This window comes from Piliocolobus tephrosceles, chromosome 11 (assembly GCF_002776525.5).
Source record: "Piliocolobus tephrosceles isolate RC106 chromosome 11, ASM277652v3, whole genome shotgun sequence".
Classification (NCBI taxonomy): domain Eukaryota; kingdom Metazoa; phylum Chordata; class Mammalia; order Primates; family Cercopithecidae; genus Piliocolobus; species Piliocolobus tephrosceles.
The window spans coordinates 45,106,421-45,130,306 of record NC_045444.1 but is presented as its reverse complement, the minus strand read 5'-3'; the positions used below and the strand labels follow the sequence as shown (position 1 = coordinate 45,130,306).

Here is a 23,886-nt window from a genome sequence, read left to right as displayed (position 1 = left end):
GAGGGCAATAGGTGGGGCATGGGCGTGTCAGGGGCGTTCCGCAGGTGCGACCAGGTAAATCTTGGTCTCTTCAGATTGACGTCACCTGGCGCATGCCCAGTTGGTCTGCACCCTCCCTGGGCGCCGGCTGCATTTTCGCGCGCGCGGGAAGAGTTGGGGGTGGGGATGAAGAACCCGGAAGTGCACCATCTTGCCTCGGTTCGTCCATACAGTCCAACCTTTTATTGATAATAGTGATAAAGGGGCGCCGTGGTCTGTCTGGCTACTTCCTGCTGTTAAGGGGCGTCGTTAAGGTCAGGGCCCATGGTTGGTATTTGGACGCACGGATGAAAAATAAAATAAGGCACAGTATTAGTATAGGAATGAGGAATGGAAGCATTTGTTGGAATATGGGCAAAACCCAGAAGGATAGTCCTGGCAAGGTTGGGGAGTATGAGATAGTTAAGAAAATTTAGTAAGTTTGAGGCGAGTGGGGGAAAGCCAAACTGATTTCCACTGATTGCTTTCGGTAGGGGCCCTTTTTAGTTGGGAATGAGGAATAAGTGTGCAAAGTACTTGTTGGCCAGGCAGTAATTAAGGATTGGAGTTTTTCGTGGAGTGGATGGCTTTCCACTTACTCCTACTACAGAGATATTGGATGGAAGGCTAGGTCCAGAGAAGGACGGCAAAACAGAATAGGTAGCCTCGCTGTTGATTAAAAAAGTAATTGTCTTACCCGCTACCAGGAGAGTTACCCGCGGCTCGGCGAGGGTGATGGGGGTCCCCGAGTCTCGGCACCTTCAGTTGTCGTCGTCGTCCAGATGTAGGAGCTGGAAGGAGCTCCCAGGATCCTGGGAAAGGGGGTCACGTGGAGGCGCGGCACCTGTTCTCAGGGTGGGGCAATCAGACTTCCAGTTTCCTCCCTGCTGGCAAGCAGGGCAGGGGGTTGCTGGTGGACGAGGGTTAGGACATTCACTGGCCTAGTGTCCCGATGCCTTGCACTTATAGCAAGGCCGCGTTGGGACTCGGGGACCTTGCGGACACCTGTTGGCATAGTGTCCTGCCTTGCCGCACTTATAGCAGGCAGGCTCCTTTTGTAGCTTTGGAGTCTGAGGGGTGTGTGCTCTCTGGTCTGGGGTTACGACTGGGCTGTAAAGCCGCTGCTAGGAGCTGTAACTTCTGTTCAAGGCGAGCCTGCCGTCTCCTCTCTGGAGCTATAGACCTTAAAGGCTAATTTAACCAGGTCTTGTATTGGTGTCTGAGGACCATCCTCTACCTTTTGAAGTTTTTTATGAATGTCAGGAGCTGATTGAGAAATGAAATAAGACGCCAAAATGGTGGCCCCTGTGGGGGAGGCCGGATCTAACCGGGTATACTGGGTTAGAACCTCAGTCAGTTTAGGGTAGAGGTTAGGATAACCTGGAGGTCATGCCAAGTTAAGTCATAGGCCTGACAAAGGTGTCTAAATTCCTTTATGTATATGGTAGGATTAGCTGAGAAATCACCTAAACGCTTCTCAATTTTGGAAAGATCGGCCAATGAAAAAGGGACATGTACTCTGACTACCCCCTCTGCCCCAGCCACCTCTCACAAAGGTGCTAACACTGTAGGAGGGTGTGGGCAGAGATAGGGGACTCAAGACAGCCAGTTGGGGGCCCCGAAGGAGGCACGGGACCCAGTGGATTACTAGTAGATAAGGAGGAGGAAGGAGGAGTCTGGATGGGGGGAGGAGGAGGAGTCTGGGCAGGAAGGGAGGGGGTGGGGAGAGCGGGGAGAGAAGGAGTATAGGGACGAGAGCCTAAGGCCTAAAAGCCTTGTATGTAAATTTCGGACCACTTGCCTAGCCGCTGGCAGAAATTGCTGAGGTCGATCACGCCACAGTGGAAAGGAAAATTAACCGCTTCCTCCTAAGTTCTTGTTCAAGCTGTAAGGTTTTTAAATTGGCTAGGAGGCACCCTAAGGGGGTGCTCTTTGGAAATTTGGACTGGGGGGTTTCCCATTTGTTTCCTCTTTACCGACACACAATGGACACAATGGAAATGGAAGTGGATCTCTGCCTGGCTTCAAAGCGTCCTTTGGAACCAGCAGAGACAGACTGGAGGCTCATGGAGCCAAAGTGGAGATTACCTTCAGGCGGACGTCTCCGTCCTGCAAGGGTCTCCGAGCCACATGGTGGCTCCAAATGGACCTTGGACCTGCGCAGGATTTTGGCCGAGGGACACAATGGACACAATGGAAATGGAAGTGGATCTCTGCCTGGCTTCAAAGCGTCCTTTGGAACCAGCAGAGACAGACTGGAGGCTCTTGAAGCCAAAGTGGAGAGTACCTTCAGGCGGACATCTCCGTCCTGCAAGGGTCTCCGAAGCCACGTGGTGGCTTCCAAGCCACTTGGTGGCTCAAAATGGACCTCGGACCTGCGCAGGATTTTGGCCGAGGGTGGTAAAGAGGAGACAAGGGCACTTACCCCAGAGAGGCCGTGAGAGTGAGCGAAGCGGGTCTCAGGTCCTGGTCCGTCCGCGGCGTGGAATGAGGAGGAGGAGGCTCCCCGGACCCTGGGGGCCCTGAGGAGGGGTCTCCTCCCGGGTTGGGCACCATCTGTCTTGTTTTTCTAAGACCAGCCGAGCGGGCGCAAAAGAACCAGCGGGTAGGCAAGTGTAACAGCAAAACTGCACGTTTATTTTGGTAACCTAAGGTGTGCGGGAGAAGTCTGTCGGCCTCCGGGGAAGGAGGCCGGCAGAGTCCCCCCGTGGGTCTCTCGGACGGACTTCCCACAGTCCCGACATCCGGACAGAAGTGGGGCTGCAAGAAGGCCGTGTGGCTCAATGGCGGAGAGCGGCTTTTCTAGGAGTGGGAGGGCAATAGGTGGGGCATGGGCGTGTCAGGGGCGTTCGGCAGGTGCGACCAGGTAAATCTTGGTCTCTTCAGATTGACGTCACCTGGCGCATGCCCAGTTGGTCTGCACCCTCCCTGGGCGCCGGCTGCATTTTCGCGCACGCGGGAAGAGTTGGGGGTGGGGATGAAGAACCCGGAAGTGCACCATCTTGCCTCGGTTCGTCCAAACATTGACATCAGGTGATCTGCCCACCTCGGCCTCTCAGAGTGCTAGGATTATGGGTGTGAGGCATAGTGCCCCGCCGACTTTGGGGTTTTTATTTTTGACAGCCTACAATTAATATTCAGTACCAAGATAGGATCACCAAAATCAAAGAATGTGATCAGTCTTGTGAAATCAGAACAGTAATCCCTAAAATTTCATCATCCTGCAGTAGACTCCTGCAGGGAATCAATAACATCAGTGTACATAAAACAATTAAAATGTATATCAAAGTATAGCTTCAATAGGTACAACTAGCATCTGGAGATGGGAACAGGCATTGTGAAATACAGGTGTATAAAATGTGTTGGCCCTGGAAATTCTAGGATAAGTACAATTTTCAAGTAAGAAACTTTGAATTTTCTTTTTTAACTTGTATTTATTCTCATCAATGCCAATTTGGGACTTCTGAATGGATTAAGGAACATGAAATTGCTAAGAATGTTTTATAGAATATGAGCTAATTAATATGAGATAATTTTTTAAATTAAAATGTAAATTTTTATCAAAATTTATATGATCACTAAGTTATAAAACATATCTAATAACCAGGTCATTAAATTTAGACAATGTATACCCCAATTATGTCCTACAAATAATTTCCTGGAATGTTAAATTATAATTAATTAATTTTAAAATAATGTTACAGGTTATTTCTGAAATGGGCTAATTGTGATAATTACAAGCAATGTTATATTGTCATGCTATTCAACATGTGAAATAAATTTTAGAATGGAAATTATTATTAATAATGTTACAATTGTGTCACTGTATACTTTTTAAAGCATTTTATTTAATCATGACAAATGAGAAAGGGCAAATACCTCTCACTATTTTATAGAAGAATAGTTATTATTTGCTCGAGACCATTCAATAAATGACTGTAATCCGGAACTGGCTGTATGTTTTCTGACTGCTGATACATGATTTTTCTGCTATTAAGTCCTATATTTATTTCAAGTTAAGTATTATTTGTAATGGCAAATATTTATAAAGATCTTCAGGCTATATAGTTTAATCAGCTTGGTTAGCTGAGTTTCTGTTTATTTAGTATTTGCATTTTACAAATTATGAGAAACTTTATCAAATCATATTAATTTCAGACATGAAAATATATATGATTTTATACTAAATAATTAAATTTTTATGTCCAGCCTGTGGTCATTTTGTACTTATATTTTTATTATTTGGTTTTACTCAAATACTCTTCACTCAGTTTATTATCTCAAGTTATCATAACTTTTCCTACAGGAAAAAATTAAGAGAATACAGCAAATCAGAATGGAAAAAGAACTTCGAGCTCAGCAAATTCTAGAGGTAGAATTCTTAAATTTAACATAAAGTAATATAGCCATATATTTTTAAGTCTGCAAAAATAAAGATTTTACATGCATGTTTTCTCACGTTTGTCAGATATTCTCTTTAAACATTCTGCGTAGAATAAAACTTTATCTGAGCCTTATTTAGCAAGCTAATCTAATCCCAACAATAAAGATATACAAAGTGAGACAAAAGAAACAGGAAAACTTCTGATCAGTCAATGGAGTTGTCATAAAGTTCATGCGCTAAAATGTTTTACTTTTATAAAAGTAAACAACAAAAGAAAAATCATTAGGGCTTATAGTCCGATATTTACTTTTAGTTTAGAAACAAATGTTTACAGAAGTAAACATTTCAAAAGTAAAAGTAAATTTTAAATGTACAAAGTTTTATCAGATTGTTTTTGTGATTTCTAGCATATCCCTCTTCCCTGCAAGGCTAATTAGAATAGAGATAGAGGGGACATCTGTTGGCAACAGCAAAAGTAATAGGCAAAAGATAGCAAGGATAAAATACAGGAAAACTTCAGCTAGCATATATAGGAACTGAAAAGCCTAGCAACAGCCTGTAATCTTTTATTTGAATAGCAAGCAATTTTCAAAACCTTAATAGCCCAAAGGCATTACTCTTTGGAGCTGTGCAGTATGACTGATGTTCAAAATAATTGCCCTGAGTCATCAAGAATATGCCAAATTAGACACAGTACACAGTACACAGACATAGTGTACTGTGTCTAAGCAGGCATGTCTCAAAATTATTTCCATCTGAAATAGTGAAAATAAACTTTTCATGTTTAAAATTATTACAACTTCTCCACCATTCCAGAAACTGCTGCTTTATAGAACAGTTTATTCCCTGAGGGCTCCAGATAACTGAGGTTTTCTCTGTTACAGTTTTATTCCTCCTAGAAATACACACATATTTTCTTACCCATTTCAAATTAATTTTAAAAACCAGAAATTGGAAATACTATTTTAAAGTAAACTGACAATAACTACTAGGTAGTTATGAAACTTCTACACAGTTCATGATTTTAAGATTATGAAGCTTATGTTTGATAAATAGCATGATCTTAATAGTCAGATTGTGACTCATGAAAGATAAGATTACAAGTTTTCATTCTATTAAAAAAAAAAACACTTGAACTTAACCACACTATACAGAGATGGGGAAAATCAGACCTAATATGCTTAACTTAATAGATATAATCCAATAATGAATTTCTTTATCTCAAATTTTTAAGTATTAAAATAAATTTTAAATAAAGTTAACATGTTCATTCTCAAATATTACTAATTATTGAAATAATTTTTATTTATCAGTTAAAATCTATTCTGTTTTCTAAATGTTTTACAGTGATTATGTTTTACTTTTAAAATCAGAAAAACAAGTGACATAAAATCGTTTTTCTGTGATTAAATTTTAAGGTAAAAGAACAAACACTCAATTATTTCAGACTTTTAACAGAGCTTGAAGAAGAAAAGCTGTCATTCTTATGAATCTAAGAAATTTTTGTATATTCTAATGCTAATCTATAAATTAGAAACACAATTATTACATTAAACATAATGTTAACTGGGGGGAAATCTGTAATTGTCTCCGTATATGTTACATATTGTTTCGTACCTTGTGAGACATGTAGCTTCATTTCAAGTCTGACATTATTTGCAAGTTGTGGTGGTGCTGTTGCATGACTTTGAGACCTGTTTTGCATGCACAGGCTAAAAAGAAAAAGAAGGAAGAAGCGGCAAATGCCAAATTATTGGAGGCCGAGAAACGAATAAAGGTTAGTTTAGATGAGAATCAGAGTTTTTATTTTTGAAAAATAAAAACTGTGTGTTATACTGGCATCAATTATATGAAAAAATATGTCTTCAAAATGACTATCTGAAAATATGTTTAGCAGATACAGCATGTGTATAATGTATGTTTTTATTTGTATGTATATTGTATGTGTATTTTTATTTTATTATGCAGGGTTTTTTGTAATGCTTTGAGCTCTTTAGGAGACATCAAATCAGAAATGCAAATTGTTGCTTAATACCTGTATGTAGTTTTGCTAAATAAGAATGACCCCCCCAAAAAAACTGTTTTGTGTGTTGTTTATGTTTATGTTTAGCCATAGACTAGATATGGTATAGGTATGTTTATTTTTGTGTCTCAATCTGATTCTCCCCTTTATAACTTCTTCTTTGTTAATATTCAGCAACTGTTTTATCTATTAAAAATGAAAAGCCTACAGAAACAAAAGCCAAACCTCATCAACTGTTATTTACCAATAACAAAATTAGCTGTTTTTAATTATTTTAACTTCAAGTATTTGGGGTTGTTTTGTTCTGATTTCCTGGCATAGAGTATAAGAGAGGTGTCCCCTTCCTCCCCTCCCCCACCCTGCCATCCATCAGTAACTGAATACTGAAAGGGGGTAGCTGGGTGAACCTACTGGTACTGGAAAGAGCCATCACAGTTATACTTTGTAAAGCCAGGAACTGTTTATCTTTTCTACATAGACTCTCTTACTTTATTTTTTAAATTTCTACCTTTTCATGTTTGCCGTTAATATTAATTTCACCATATTTTACCTTTATAAAAATAATGAGATTGGTGACATTCCTTGAATGCTTTGCCTTACGCCCCATCCCCTTGGAATGGTGCCCTGAATCATAGGTGGACATGAAAATTTCACACTGATTGCCTAGTTTTTATCACTTTAATTCATATGTAGTATATAGAAATGAAAAACATGATGTTAATTATAGAGTATATTTGAGAGTTCATATTCAGAATGGAGAGAGTTCTAACTGGCTAGATTTGAGGGTTGCACCGTAATGTATCACACTGATTAAAAAATACATGTGTGGGTTATATCTGATAGACTCTGACCATCTAGCTAGTTAGTTCAATGAATGTGCCATTGAAATGTGCAGTTAGATCAGTCGTTCATTAAATTTTAAGTAAAAATGACTGCTGAAGAAAGATCCTTGCTACCATATTTGCTATATTATATACTTTATATGTAAGTATTTGTTAGGTAGAAGCATACAAAATCAAATTGACATTTTATAAGTAAAAAATAATTGAATATTGGCCATTTCATATGGTTCAACCTAATGGAAGACTATAGAATCTCAGAAAAGGAACTTTTAATTTTAGCATGTTCTAAATCTTCTCTAAAAATCATGTATTAAAAGTTTCTTATTTTTAAGGAAAAAGAAATGAGAAGACAACAAGCTGTTCTTCTGAAACATCAGGTCTGTAATATATAGTTATACAACTGTTGAATGTACATTTTATAATATTGCTTAAACCTATTTGGGGGAAATCTTCAAAATATTTTCTTTAAAATTTCTGATATAATTTCTGCTTAAGTTTTTCCTTCAACCTACAGTTTATTGCCTTGCTTTGGTATTGGTGTCTTTTTGGGGGGTTAAAAAATTGGTTTTATGACTCTGTGATTTCTGTTTCATAATGTTGTGCCAACTCTTTCTACCAGGAGTTGGAGAGGCATAGACTAGATATGGTATGGGTATGTTTATTTTTGTACATCTAACACCGCATTGTGATTTGGTTGTGATATGGTTGTCATAGCAATGCATAAAGTGTAGCACTGGCTGCTGTCATATTACATACTGCTGCATGGCTTACAGCACAGTGCATTGCATACATCTGCTTGTCTGTCTATAAAGAAGTATGATGCATCTCCAAGATTTTACACTGAATTGTATAAGCCTTAAATAAGGCTGCTGTCTAAAAATTTACATTACTGATGTCACAAAGAAAGTTGGATCACTATACAATTAGGTATAATTATGACCCATATTCTCCCATCATTCTAGATGCAAAACTACCATTGAATACAGTGGGAATTTTGAGTTTGCTTGATGAGAGAATATGAAATATATTCTGGTTTCATAGACAAATTTTAGAAATAATTTTGGAAATATCCCTTTGGAGAAACCAAATATACTTAAACAAAAAAAAATCGATTAGATATTATAAATATGTGATTTTTTTATTTTAAAAGTAAAGTGAGATTATCAAATTAAACCAGTGCTTACCTTATTTTCATACTGTGCCTTTAAGATTCCACCTGTTAGCCCATGGTGCAGCTTTTGTGGCTTTAAATAGTGTATCAGGTGGCAGACATCAGTAAATAGGAATACCCCATTTCACTGGTGTTGTATGTGAAACAAGACTAGTTTAACTAAATTGATATAAAAGCCTTAAAAAACCTCTAATTTGTTGGTGGCTTATTGGATTTACAAAATGATTTTGTACTTGAAATAAAATAACCAACTCTAAAATCATGAAGTTAAAGTGACTATAAATCAATTTCTTCCTGATCTAAAATTTTAAGAACAACACAACCTTTGGTTTAATTGGCCGTAGTATTTGTGGTTTTTCTAATAGCAGATGTAAGGTAACTGACCTGTTCCAGCCAACCATTATGCTTTTTGTTCTGCCAGCTTTTGAAGGAGCATCACAACTGACCATAAGTAAACTTTGTATGCTTCTGTTTACACTGTCTCCATGTTCATTGCTTTACCTTTTTGCTTTTGATTGTTCTTGTATTTGCTTTCTAAACCTGAACTAAAACATGCACAGATTGGCCATTCTTGTCTTATATTTAGTATTTACTGTGACTTGTCTATAAATGCTAAACATGCTATACTGAGTTTTTGTTTTGTTTTTGTTTTTGTTTTTCCATTGGAAAATCAAACTATTAATTGTGGTTGAGTTATTTTCCACATTTTATCTGGCCTAATAGGAACGAGAGCGAAGGCGACAACACATGATGCTTATGAAAGCTATGGAGGCTCGTAAAAAAGCAGAAGTAAGTGTATCTTTTTAGAAAAATATTACCTTATAAAGTAACACTTTTCCTAAGGCATTGGCTCCTCTAAATATAAATTTTTCAGAATATAGGTTTGTTGTGATTTACTGGCTTTCATATGCAAACCAGAAATTTACAGATAGCAACTGAGTGTTAGAACATAAAAGAATGTAGGAAGAGTTCCAATGTATGTGTTAGTTTTCCTGGCTAAGATTTTAATTGTCTTTTTTTAGTGTAGTAAATGACATTGATTTAGATAAAGGTAGCTATTTATTACACCAGAGTTTCACAAAACTAGTATTACAGCATGCCTAGACAAGTCCTGTATGTCGTAATTCAAACACAAATCACTCCGACCATGGATTCCTGCCCTAAGAATTATTCTTTAGCATTCTCTATGTAAAATTAGGCCTAAGTACTTTTCTTAAAATAACTTTTAACAGATAATTTAGAATAAGAAAATTATTGCAGTACATCAGAATGAGCTTATTTGGAGTTTAATGGAAATCACTTAAAGGTTAAAATAGATATATGTTACAAAGGAATAACATTCTGTATTAAAATAGTTGAATAGAGTCATTATAACTAGGGTTTTGCAGGTTGAAAGACACAGATTCCCCTGCTGGTTCTGCCACCAATTTGCTTTACATTTTCAAGCCATTTCTTTAAAATTGAGATGATACCTACCTAGGATTATGGGATTATCACGTGAGATAAGCATTTAATAAGTGAGAATTAATGAAAATGATACTGTTTGATCTAGAAGTTGGGAGGCCTGTATTTCAGTATTTTGGTCTCAGCTCTAGCTTAAATTAGCAATATAGATTTTTGGTGTGTAGAGAAAATAAGTATATTGTTTTGGAACCTGTGCACAGTAGCCGCATTATCTGAATTTTTAAATTCCGATTTCATTACTTTCCAGCTATATGACCTTGGGCATGTTATTTAACTTCTCTGTGATTCATTTCATGTATAAAATGAAGATAATACTAATTTCTGTTTCGTAGGACTGAAGAGATGATTAAATGGATATGTGTCTCTGTGTGTGTAAAGTTCTTAGAACAGTGCCTGGCACCACATAGTACCTAACCATTGACACTACATATGTATAGAATGGGCCTAGCAAGATGCATCCCAGGTTGCGAACTACTGACATAGATTACCTCTTAGCATAGACTTAACATAGCATGTAACATATATTACAGCAGTCACTTTCTGTGACTTTTCCTAAAGGTTATGGAAATTTTATTCCAAGACTTTTCCTGCTGTCTTTCCCTAACCTTTTGATTACCCAGGCCTATTGACACCCACTATACCTAACATAATAATTGAATCTATACATCTGTGCATGGAATTATAACCATAATCTCTGAAAAATGACAGTCACGGAAAGAGAGAGGTAATGTATTCCAGGATTGGCAGGGCTGCTCTCTATTCCGTTATGGAAACAGTACAGTGAAGGGAAGAGTAGGGAAAGGGACGTACTAAAAGCCTGAACACTGAATCTAATTCCCTCAATCTGGAGAGATGGAAATGGAGGGAGCAATTAGTAATTCAGGAAAAAGACCTAGAAAATCCCTCAAGAGACAAGTTCTTCCCTACCAATTGTGGGTTTTGTTTTTTGTGTTTTTTTGTTTGTTTGTTTTTTGTTTTTTTATAAGGAGGAATAAAAAGAACCAGGGCTTGCCATTCTGGTTTTTCTTGGCAGGGAGGAAAGCTTACCAAAATAATCCAGAACGTTATCTTCAGGCATACTAGGATTCATTAGAAGAGAAGATCCAGTAAAATAGTAAGAATGAGATCATCTGAGAGAGGGAGCGTCCGGGTGAAAGAGGCACCCCAAAGGCCTCAAAGACGTGAACCCTCCCGCTGGTTTTTCATATTTGCCCACTAGGGCCTGGGGAGAGTGGGGGAAGCTGCTGCAGAGAGGTGAGGAAGATCTGGGTGAAATGGAGGGTGGTAGCCACAGGATAAATAAAGCTGATTAAAATTAGATATTCTAAGAATTCATCAAAGCTCAAGAGCACCTCTCAAGAGGAAAAGGATATACTCTTGACTAAATAGAATGAATCCACTACAGTTCTTCCAATAAAACTGAGAAAGAGATTCCAGATACCTGGTACAGCTCTTCCTCTCCTAGCTACCTTTGTCCTGAGCAAAAAGAAGCGGAAGTAGAATACAGAATACTCACCCACAAATCTGAAGTACTTGTAAGTCTAAAATCAGGTAGCTGATAGAGAAGAGCTGAAGGAAAATTAACCCATCTATATTGGAACAATACAAGTTATGAATAGGACTGGACATATTAAACGTAAGTACTTTGAAAAGAAATGGCAAGGCAACTGTGTTAAAATATTGAACCAAAATAAAGCCAATAAATGTATATGTACATAAAGTAATTACTTCAATTCTAATAGCTGAAAGAGTGAGCCTGGTTTCTCTGTTCTCATTATTGCTATCCTCAGCACTCCCTATGCATTCTCTACAGAGCAGCCAAAGTGATCTTTTCAAAACGTAAGTCAGATCATATCCTGACACTATCCAGGGGACTCTCATTGCAATTACAATAAAGTTCAAACTCCTCACCATAGCATTTTCCCACTGACCTCTGCCTCTCACTCCAGTTTTACTTCATACAATTTGTCCCTTATGCACTATATTCTGGTCATTTTTGTCTTGTTATTGTTCCTGAATGAATGGTCTGTGCTATTGCTGTTTTTCCACCAAATATTCAGATGGTTCCTATTTGTTGTTCAATCATCAATCAAATGTTAACTTTTCAAAAAGGCCTTGCCAACAGGAGAGTCCCTTGAACCTGAGAAGCGGAGGTTGCAGTGAGCCGAGATTGCGCCATTGCACTCCAGCCTGGGCAACAAGAGCAAAACTCCATCTCCAAAATAAAGGCCTTCCCAGAAACCTAATTTTGCTTTTTCTTACACCCCACACCATTCGCTCATCTTATTGTTTGTGGGCCCAGTTCCTCCCAGAATATAAGATCTATGAGGACAGGACTCTTGTCTGTCTATGTCATTGTATTGCCAGTGCCTCAGTTAGAACCAAGTAAATAGGAGGTGCCTAGAAAATTGTAAATGAATGAATGGATAGGGTAAAATTAAAGTGATTGTGGCAGAACTAAAAAATCAAATTAAGTACAAAACAATCATTAAATTTTGAGTATATTAAGTTTTCTACATAATTCTCTTTGTATGATTGAAAACTCTTTTTATTTTATTTTTCTCTAGATGGTGTTCTTTTGTTACAGTCAAACACTCAAGGAACTATTATTTAACAATGCAATAACATATGCCATAAATAATCCTCAATCAGAATGTTTCAGATAATTTCATAGATAAAATTGAGTTCTTAAAATGTTATTGGCTGGGCGCAGTAGCTCACACCTATAATCCCAACACTTCTGGAAGGCCGACGCAGGAGGATCACCTGAGGTCAGGAGTTCAAGACAAGCCTGACGGAGTAGTGAAACTCCCTCTCTACTAAAAATACACACAAAACAAATGAGCCAGGCCTGGTGTAATCCCAGCTACTTGGGAGGTTGAGGCAGGAGAATCACTTGAACCTGGGAGGCAGAGGTTGCCATAAGCAGAGATCATACCACTGTACTCCAGTCTGGGTGACAGAGTGAGACTCTGTCTTAAAAAAAAAAAAAGTTATCCTCTGCCATAGACCCATGAACAGGACTCATGGACTGGGTAATTTTATCAGTCATTTTGATTTTGAATTGTGTTCCTCTAATGCGGGGGTCACCTGGGCCTCAGACCAGTACCTCCACCTAAGCCAGATGCCAGAGCCTCACCTCCTCCCAGATCAGTGGCAGGATCAGATTCTCATAGAAGCGTGAACTCTATTGTGAACTGCACATGTGAGGGATCTAGATTGCACGCTCCTAATGAGAATCTAATGATGATGATCTGAGGTGGAACAGTTTCATCCTGAAACCATCCTCCCCACCACCCCACCCCTCTGTCTGTGGAAGAATTGTCTTCCATGAAACTGGTCTGTGGTGCCAAAAAGGATGGGGACCACTGCTCTAATGAATGCTGCCCATAGATCTGTGATCAACTGTTAATTTTTCAAGCTACTAATATGTGCCCAAGATTAAACTAGATACTGTGGAAAAAACAAAAAGAATATTCAAAATGCAGTAATCATATCAGAGAGAGAAAACTGAACAGTATAAGTGGTTAGACAATAAAAGACCTATTTTTAACAACGATCAAAACTTTCGCCCAGTCTTTTACATAAACCTCAGTATTAACAAAGCATTCCTATATGTACTTGCCCATTTCCTCATTATTACTTAACATGCACAAGATGTAACTCATGGAATGTCAACAATGGGCACATTGTGGCTTTATATTCTGCCACCCATTACCTCCTGATAGCCCAAATCTGTAATAATTTTCTGTTATTACCTATTTAAAGAACAAACTTTATTATAAAATGAAGGCCAAATGATACTTAGGCAAGAACAGTGCAAAATTCTGAATTGGCTTGTGCATAACCCTGATTATAAATATTAATACCTTTAAATCTTTAATTATTCTATTGTAAAGAAAGAAAACTAGGATTAAAATGAAAATGTTATGAATAGTGTTTAATGAGTAATGAAGTTTAAAAAACAAATTGCTTTCACCATGTTGATTAAAAATTTCCTATATTACCTGAAATTATTCGAAGAAACTCCCCACACCTATCAAAGGAGGTAACAAAAACACCACTTGTATGATTCTTTGTATACACTACACTGATCTTTTGGATTCAGTACTACTTTAATACATTTTTCACTAAAAAACTCTCAAATTTCTCTTGGTTTTCTAGTTGTGAAATCTAATTTTTATAGTTTTTCCATTATATAAATTTATAATTGTAAAAAAATTCTCAGATTTATATAAATTATCTCATTATTATTATATTAATGTTAAAGGGCCATTAGTATATCATCATAGTTCATAAATATTTTCATAATGTAAGAAAGTCTTTAGCCTCATGAATACAAAAAGCTTATTTTCTAATATAATTTAATATGAAATATATCTGCTTTCATTATTACTAATCCCTAGAAACAAGGTTGGTTTAAGCAACATGAGAAAGTAACATTTAACTCAAAATCTTCAGTTTCCATTATGAAAACTTCAAACTATACCAGTCACAAATTTATAATCAATTTACTCATATTAACTGAATAATCAACCGTAGTAATTTTAACAAAATCTTCTGCATGTCTCCCCAGTGATCAATAAACTGCAAAAAGTTGTTAAACGTGTGTCTATCACAGAGTGACTATGTCGGCACTTTAGGAGACAAAGCCATAAAATGGAAGAAAGTTTCAGGTTTCAGAAGTCATGTAATAAACAATTAGAAAGCAGAAAAAAGAATGCATAATGAATGATTCAAGTAATAAAGAATATTTCATAATTATATATTTACACCAGTCATTATTTATTAAAAACAAAAAAAGCAAAATTGCACATGTAGACAGTTTTTAAGCAAACACATTTTTAGTTGACAAAATAGTAAATATACTTAAACAATACTTATGCAAATATACTTTATTTCAATTTTAAAATTAAATTGCCTTTATAAACAAATATTAAATTATTCTATATAAACAATTTAACGTTTAGCACCATAGGAAAGATAAAAAAATTTTTTTAATTAAATTTTAAAAATTCAGGGGCTGGGTGTGGTGGCTCACACCTGTAATCCCAGCACTTTGGTAGGCCTAGGTGGGCAGATTGCCTGAGCTCAGGAGTTCAAGACCAGCCTAGGCAACATGGTGAAACCCCATCTTTACTAAAATACAAAAAATTAGCTGGGCATGACAGCGTGTACTTGTAGTCCCAGCTACTTGGGAGGCTGAGGCAGGAGAATTGCTTGAACCCAGGAGGCAGAGGTTGCAGTGAGCCAAGATTGCACCACGGCATTCCAGTGTGGGCAACGGAGTGAGACTCTGTCTGAAAAAAAAAAAAAAAAAAAAAAATCAGTGGAATGTTAAATGTCATGTAAAAAAGTAGACTTTGGAAAGAGTTGTTTTTGTACTTATTAAAATCTGTAACTCAAGAATTATTAACAATGTCAATTTTAATTTAGGAGACATTTATGTAATAGTAGCTATCCTACATAATTTTTAAGATAGTTTATCTAAAGTAAGTACAGAAAAACCAGAATATGTAAGGAGCTCAAACAACTCAATAGGAAAAAATCTGATAATCCAAGTTAAAAGTGGGCAAAAGATCTGAATAGACATCTTTCAAAAGAACGCATACAAATGGCAAGGGGGTATATGAAAAGATGCTCAACATCACTGATCATCAAGAAAAGGATATGAAAACTATAATGAGACATCATCTCACCCTAGTGAAAGTGGCTTTTATACAGAAGACAGGCAATGACGAATACTGGCAAGCATGTGGAGAAAAGAGAACCTTCATATGCTGTTGGTGGGACTGTAAATAAGTATAGCCACTATGGAAAACAGTATAGAGGTTCCTCAGAAAACTCAAAATGGAACTACCATATGATCCAGCAATCCCACTCCTAGGTATATACCCAAAAGAAAGGAAATGAGTATATCAAAGAGATAACCTGTACTCCCATGTTTATTGTAGCACTGTTCACAATAGCCAAGATTTGGAAGCAACCTGTGTCCATCAACAGTTGAGTGGATAAAGAAAATATGGCACATATACACAATGGAGTACTATTCAGCCAAAAGAAAAGAATGAAATCCTGTCATTTTCAACAACACAGATGGAACTAGAGGTCATTATGTTAAGTAGAAGAAGCCAGGCAAGGAAAAACAAAATTCACATGTTTGTGGGAGCTAAAAATTAAAACAATGAATATGGCCGGGCACAGTGGCTCACGCCTGTATTCCCAGTACTTTGGGAGGCCAAGGTGGGTGAATCATGAGGTCAGGAGTTCAAGACCAGCCTAGCCAAGATGGCAAAACCCCATCTCTACTAAAAAATACAAAAATTAGCCGGACATGGTGGCAGACTCCTGTAGCCCCAGCTACTTGGGAGACTGAGGCAGGAGAATCACTTGAACCCGAGAGGTGGAGGTTACAGTGAGCCAAGATCGTGCCACTGCACTCCAGCCTGGGTGACAGAGCACGACTCTGTCTCAAAAACAAACAAACAAACAATGAATGCAGGAATATAAAGAGTAGAATGATGGTTACCAGAGGCTGGGAAGGGTAGTGGGTGTGGGGGGAAGTGAGAATGGTTAATGGGTACAAGAATATATTAGATAAAATTAATAAGATCTAGTATTTGATAGCACAACAAGGTGATTACAGTCAACAGTGATTCATTGTATATTTTAAAATAACTAAAAGAGTATAATTGGAATGTTTGTAACACAAAGAAATGATAAATGCCCAAGGTGATGGGAAAAAATACAAATAAATAAGTACAGAATTTTTCATGTAATACTTTTGTAAGAACATGTGATAAGTGGAAAGTTTTATTCTTTTTAAGTATTTTGTATCTATAAAGTATAAGAAGTATCTTTAGGGTTTCTGGGATCATGTGCTTCAGGTTTTTTTCCTTTAATTTTTATAATTTATAAATATAAATTAAAATGTAAAAATAATAGGCCTTTTTAAGAAAATTACCTGAAATACTCACAGTCAATATTGGCCCATAAAGCAGTGTCATTTTTGTTCTTTACATCTGTCATCTATAAATAGCTTGTGTTATTAATCTTATTTACACTTTTATCCTTCCTGTACCCTGAGGTAAACCTGTGTCTCTTAAACTATATTTTTGTCTTTTAAATTTGAGTACAGGTTGCTGTCAAATGAAATGTTTTCTTCTGATTATGCCCAGAACAAACACCTAGGAGACCCAGTGGAATCATCAAATGCAAAAACCATAAGTCTCTGTGCAACATGATCTCTTCAAAGTGGCCTGTTTTGCAATCTATAAGTTATAAACTTCACACTAATGGGCCATTCTACTACATTTATTGTTTGGATTTTTAACTTAAATTATTCTAAAATAGAATAAATTTATTCTTGTATTTGTTATTGTGCTATTGAATTGTGGAAATCCTTTGATTTATGTTTTAGAGTCCCTAAAATCATCTTTTCATGTAGATAAAAAATTGATTTTTAAATTTTCACCCTATGTTAAACTAGACTGTTTAGGATAATCTAAATTTAATGCATTTGCTATCAACAGATGTTTCAACTTTGAAATGAAATTTTGACTGACTTCTTAACTAAGATATTAGTAAGATTTTGATACAAAAAGATCCCATTATATAATATTATATTTCTTCATAGAATATATAATTAGGATGATAAAAAAGATATTTTGTTATAAATGACTTATAACCCAAGAGCCCATATTTATTTCAAGAATTTCTGTATCTGGAAAACTGGGTGGGGATAGAGGGAAAAAGAAAAAAAATTAGGATGATGCATGCTGCTTTGCTTGTAATAATAATAATAATAATTATTATTATTATTATTATTATTATTACTTTGAGATAGAGTTTCACTATTTGTTGCCCAGGCTGGAGTGCAGCAGTGCAGTCTCGGCTCACTGGAACCTCCACCTCCCAAGTTCAAGCAATTCTTCTGTCTCAGCCTCCCAAGCAGCTGGGATTACAGGCACCCATGACCACGCCCAGCTAATTTTTGTATTTTTAGTAGAGACAGGATTTCACCGTGTTGGCCAGGCTGATCTCAAACTCCGGACCTCAGGTGATGCACCCGCCTCGGCCTCCCTAAGTGCTGAGATTACAGGTGTGAGCCACCGAACCCCTCACTTGGAATTCTTTATAGTTAATCTAAAATCTAGAGCTACATTTTATAGTCATTGGTAGACGGTCTAAGTTACTGTCCTGCGGTTTTACCAATATTAACATAAAATATGTTTTAACTTTCTTTTCATATTAGGATAGGTTTAATATGTCTTATCTCTGGCAAATCAGAGGTCTGTTAGGAACTGACCTTGGAAAATCACAAAATTCCATTGTTAAATCCTATTATTTGGCAAAGCAACAAAATATAATATTATAGAAATTAGATATAGGTTCATAATAAGGCAGCTTAGTTTGTCAAGAAAAGGCTACAGTAAAAAGTAGATAAATAGATTACTCTTTTGCTAGGAGCAAGGGTACTATACAAATTTACATGCCTTAATTTTTGGCCTAAGTAGCACTGCCACTTTAAACTTTAGCTTTTGGCAAAATTATTGGGTAATAGATCTGTTTAATTTTTATGGGAGGGGTATCTATTTGCAAGCATATCAAATCACAGTACATGCTATATGGCTAAGAAATTAATGTTGAAGTAGATGTTAGAAAAATATGCTTTAGATAATTTTTAAATTTCTAAATGTAACCTAAATATTCTTAATAAATGTATTTAATTCCACTTTTGGATTCAAGGTTTCTAAATACTCTTAATTGAAAAGGGAAGATAGCAATTATGTTTGCCCACAGAGTAAAATATTAAAAGTGAAGAAGAAATTGCCTATTGAATTCATTTAATAACCAGTTCAAAATGTTACCATAATTTTAGTTTGTATCATTTGAAGAATTAATCATTCAGCAAATTTATAAATGCTCAAATAATTTTTATATGCCATGGCATATCAAACGTATCTATTACAGTCATGTCACTACTGTAATAAGTAAGAACAATACTTAGACTATGAAGACCAGTGGCGGAGGAAAGTTGGACTGATACAGGCTCAAGAGTCAAAGAGAAAGATAAAATAATTAAAAACTTTTTCCAGGTGTCTGGGGGGAATTGAATAGGTCCATGAAGAAAAGGTGAATAAGTTCCTCTGCCCTCTAGAAGAGGCTTATACTTGAGTGAGAGAGATCAGCTTTAAAGAAATAATTGCTACACAGTGCAACAAATGCTGTAATAAGTTATATGGAAGCTCAAAAACAAAAAGTACTACTATGTCTAAAGTAGTTGTGGGAACGATTTTAAAAAGTGGGAACTATTTAAAAATTTAAAAAAAAAAAACAGACTTTATACAGACTTCTTGTGAAGGAACTAGGCATTCTAGACAGTAGGAATGGCATATACAGAGGTACAGTACTGTGACTAAACAAGACCTGGGGGTGGGGTACGTGTATTAGCCATTTTAACCTTGTGTACATGCCCCTCTTGGCTTTGTTGTTGCTTCATCATCATTATTCATCCAAGCAGTAACTTCAAAGGAGCTACGCTGTCTTCTCCACACAGGTGTGTCACACAGTGTGGCCGGAACATGGGAAATCCACTGTGAATTGTGAGATGTGAGACTAGCACTTGTGTGGGGCTAGACTGTGACTGGCTTTATATGTCATTATAAATATTAGTTGGTGATTGAGGGGACCTTGGAAGCTCTGGCTCTTTGAGAGTAATCTTGTACCATAACCACAGAATTTATATTAGTTCTATACAATTCATACTGAATTGAGAGACTCCACATTTCCATTAAAGTATGCCTAATAGTAGACAGTAATAAATGCTTGTCTTTAACTGATAAAGGTCACACCGATTTCTATAATTTTTTTGGAAATCTCCATTTTATCATAAATATCGATGTGACTTTTGCATTCTATTCCATATTATACTTTTTCAGTTGGAAAAAGGTATTGCATATCACCAGCTAAAATTGATACTCCAAGCATATAATCCATACTTATGGCATTCCATGCACTCTAGCTTGTTGCCCGTGTGTCTATTGAGTATGTATGTACCTCCAAGATTGCTAGCAGTGGGAAGTTGACACAGTGAAAAGAGCATCAGTGTCACACTTTTTAAAAAGCAATAGTAACCATTTTTAACAACTAGTAACTAGTAGTCTCAATTATTATGTTTATAATTGCTGTTATGGACATCATTAAGAGATCTGAGTTAGCTCTATGTAAAGCTGTGTATCACTTAATGATGACAATACATTCTGAGAAGAGTGTCATTAATCAATTTCATTATTGTGCAGACATCACAGAGTGACGTACCCAAACCTTAGATGGTATAGACTGCTACACATCTGGGGTATGTGGCATAGACACTGTAGTACATGCAATTCTTTATTGACAAACATCACGTGGTGTATGAGTGCAGCAGAAAATTTTACAGTATCTACTTTCAAATCAGTAAGAGATATTTAATATGCTTTCTTCTATTAGTGATCCTAATTCATTACTCTGGTGAGGAACCAAAAACTTAAATCTTCCCTTCTTTGAAAAGTTATTAGAGCAACAGTTCATGTGTTTAAGAATCGAAATTTCAATTCTAGGGGAAGAAAATTACTCTACCAGTGACTCTGCTGCCCTTTTGTAAGGGCTAGTAATAATAGTACTAATAATTTGATTTGAAAATCAAAACCTCAAACTGCTTTTTGGTTTGTAATTGGTAAAATTAATTATAGTACTTTGCTGGTGTCAACAGTCTCATAAGCTTCCTTATAGTTTGTCCTCCCAGAATGTCTGCATGAATCAATAACCCAGAAATTCAGAGGCAGTATAAAAATGAACAGTAACTTGTGCATGTCATATAAGAAGTCCCTTATGATCTGGCCCTCTGACTATCATAATATTCAGCAACTATTCAACTCACAACCTACACTCCAGTTTTGAAACTGCTAGCAATTTTTCAGACACACTGTACTTTTCTCTACTCTCTGGTCCCTTGTTCTTCCCCACTCAGCTCTTTCTCCCTCTTGGCCATTCCCTCCAGCAGCAGTCAGGGTGCTCACTTACCCATGATAATCGAAATGGAGATGATTAGAATATGGACAAAAATAGTAATATAGTACAGAAAGCAATGAGTGCTGTGTTAAAATCAGAGTTAGGAGCTATGAAATGTAATAGAAATTGGTAGTGTTTAAGATTTAAATATGCAAGATGGGAAAAATGAACTTCTTGATTGGAGTGAACCAATATAAGCAGCTAAGGAAATAAACGTTCATCAGGAATAGGAAATTCTAAACCTACACACAAAAAAATACAAGAGATAAGGTTAGAAAAGAAGAGTCCGGAATTCAAAAGTAAGGACTTAGACCTTATTTTGATAGAAAATCGAAAGATTTGGCCAGGCGCGGTGACTCACACCTGTAATCCCAGCACTTTGGGAGGCTGAGGTGGCTGCACCACAAGGTCAGGAGATCGAGACCAATCCTGGCTAACACGGTGAAACCCCGTCTCTACTAAAAAATACAAAAAATTAACCGGGCATGGTGGCAGGCACCGGTAGTCCCAGCTACTTGGGAGGCTGAGGCAGGAGAATGGCGTGAACCCAGGAGGCAGAGGTTGCAGTGAGCCGAGATCGCCCCACTGCACTCCAGCATCTAGTCTGGGCAATAGACCGAGCCTCCGTCTCAAAAAAAAAAAGGAAAATCGAAAGACTTTTAATCAAGGAAGAGATATAATGAGCCTTACAAAAGTAAACCAATTAGCAATGTGTGGCACATGTGCAGTAGTAGGTTAGAATTGACTGATGATTCTACTGTTATTTCTCCTCTAAATAAATGAGAGCTGTATTTGAGATAGGATGAAAAAGTAATGATAATGGTATTATAATAGAAAATCACTTCCTCCAACAAAAAGTCATTCCCTGCAACAGAGAGACAAGTCAGTTATTTCCATATTGTTGCCATTACCAAAACATTCTTAATGCTTTTGACATTGCCTTCAGAACTGATTTTACATTCTATTAAGTATTGTTTATGGTGGTGAATAATATTTTTCTTTCATCACAGGTGCTATCTTAAGACTAGCTAATTCACTTTGAAAGAACTGCTTTTGCACATTCAAACGTGTACTTCCATTTTCCTACTGTAAATCATATGCTTCCTGGAGCCACACTAAAATTTGTACTAATAACTATTTAATAAGATATGTAGTTGCCCATGTGCATTTTATGTACCTGCTTTTATTAATAGGTATTTTATTCTTATAACTTGGCAAATGATTGAACAAATTTTGAGTAACAAAATAGCCTAGGTTGCATCTAATATTGATATTAAATATATACAGTCATAAGATTATTTTGAAAATTAGAGAGTAAGATTAATGAAAAGCAAAATAATTCATTGTTGCTACATAATTCTAACTTTATTCCAACATATATAATGATTAAGAAGAATATGTGTACATGATTTTCTTTTTAAGGAAAAAGAACGGTTGAAGCAAGAAAAACGTGATGAGAAAAGATTAAATAAAGAGCGTAAACTAGAGCAACGAAGATTAGAATTAGAAATGGCAAAGGAACTAAAGAAGCCTAATGAAGACATGTGCTTAGCAGACCAAAAGGTAATTTATACGTCATGTATACCATTTCCATTTATAAGTTTAATTTTTCCAGTTTTCTTACCTGATTTCTTTGCCAGAGCTGCTATTGTGAAAGCCTTTCATTTTTAACTATAGCAGTACATTTCCAACTCTAGGTCAATTTGCCTTTCCTAGATAGCTACCAGTAAACCTCTCCGGAGCTCTTGTGCTGGTAATTGCAGTTTTTTTGTTTGTTTGTTTGGTTGGTTGGCTGGTTGTTTTCAGACAGGGTCTTACTCTGTCATTTAGGCTGGAGGGAGGGCAGTGGCAGGATTATAGCTCACTGAAGCCTCAACTTCTCATTCCCAGCCTCAGGTGGCCCTCTCATCTCAGTCTTCTGAGTTGCTGGGACCACAGGCGCTTGCCACCATTCTTGGCTAGTTTTTTTGGGTTTTTGTTGTTTTAATTTTTTGTAGAGACAGGCTCTTATGTTGCCCAGGCTGGTCTTGAACTCTTGGGCTCAAGTGATCTAACCACCTCAGCCTCCCAAAGTGCTGGGATTCCAGGCACAGAAAAATCTTAACTCCTCCCTACACCCATATAGATATTTAAGTAAATTAGGATTTATAATCTATGACCTCCTTCAGTGCTTTAGGTGACAAACCTTTATTGAACATGTCTACTGCATGCTAGGACTATGCTAAGCACATATTTGAATTTTCTTATTTAATCTTCAACATAATCCTGTGGAGTTAGTATTTCTTCCCATTCACATATGAGAAAACTGAGACACAAAGAGGTTAAGGAACTTGCCCAAGATTACACAACTAATAAATGGCAATTTGGATTCAAACTCCGGTTTGTTAAACTCCAGAGCCTATACTGTTTATCATCCTGAAAGCCAAGAAACTGTGTCCAACCAAAGCACCTCATATGTGTTTTGTCTTCCATAGTGCTTCACAGATGTGTAATGTTGCTGAAATACATAAAAATATAAATTTAGAAAGATTGGTGTAAACTTGGCAACCAGCATAATTTCATATATTTTTGAGTAAAAATCAATTATGTTTTGACTATAGTTAAGAAGATGGTACTTATAGAAAAATATCAATAATGCATTTCATCTCTATATTATTATACTTCCTTAGTAGGATATATATTTACTTATAAGCAATATTCAAATGATATACAAATAATGGTTATCTCTTGATTTATGTAAGCTCTTTTCTAAAGTGCTTAAAGCCAACTTTTAGTACACTAAAATGGATTGAACTATATTAATATGCTATTTGTTTACTTAGCATAAATGCTTCTAAATAAAAATGAGAGTGTACTTACTAGTTTTAGTCATTTGAATGTTTAAATTTTCCTAAGCGGCAAATGGGTATATAAATTAGTTAACACATTTAAT

At 36.5% G+C, this 23,886-nt stretch overlaps 1 protein-coding gene across 23 annotated transcripts in view; it reads left to right on the top strand.

Annotated features, from left to right (window-relative positions):
- Positions 1 to 23,886, top strand: part of BAZ2B (bromodomain adjacent to zinc finger domain 2B) — a 430,125-nt gene that overhangs the window by 330,545 nt on the left and 75,694 nt on the right. For 16 of the 23 annotated variants that reach the window (XR_003309384.2, XR_003309383.2, XM_026454040.2 and 13 more), the window contains 6 exons: positions 4,325 to 4,390; positions 6,114 to 6,179; positions 7,600 to 7,644; positions 7,887 to 7,919; positions 9,162 to 9,227; positions 22,377 to 22,517. Coding sequence is in view for 21 of the 23 variants with exons in the window: in XM_026454040.2 (XP_026309825.1) it covers positions 4,325 to 4,390; positions 6,114 to 6,179; positions 7,600 to 7,644; positions 7,887 to 7,919; positions 9,162 to 9,227; positions 22,377 to 22,517 (417 nt within the window). In the remaining 2 variants the exon portion in view is untranslated. The remainder of the gene's footprint in view (positions 1 to 4,324; positions 4,391 to 6,113; positions 6,180 to 7,599; positions 7,645 to 7,886; positions 7,920 to 9,161; positions 9,228 to 22,376; positions 22,518 to 23,886) is intronic. The other 7 variants (XM_026454060.2, XM_026454055.2, XM_026454067.1 and 4 more) reach the window with 2 other exon arrangements.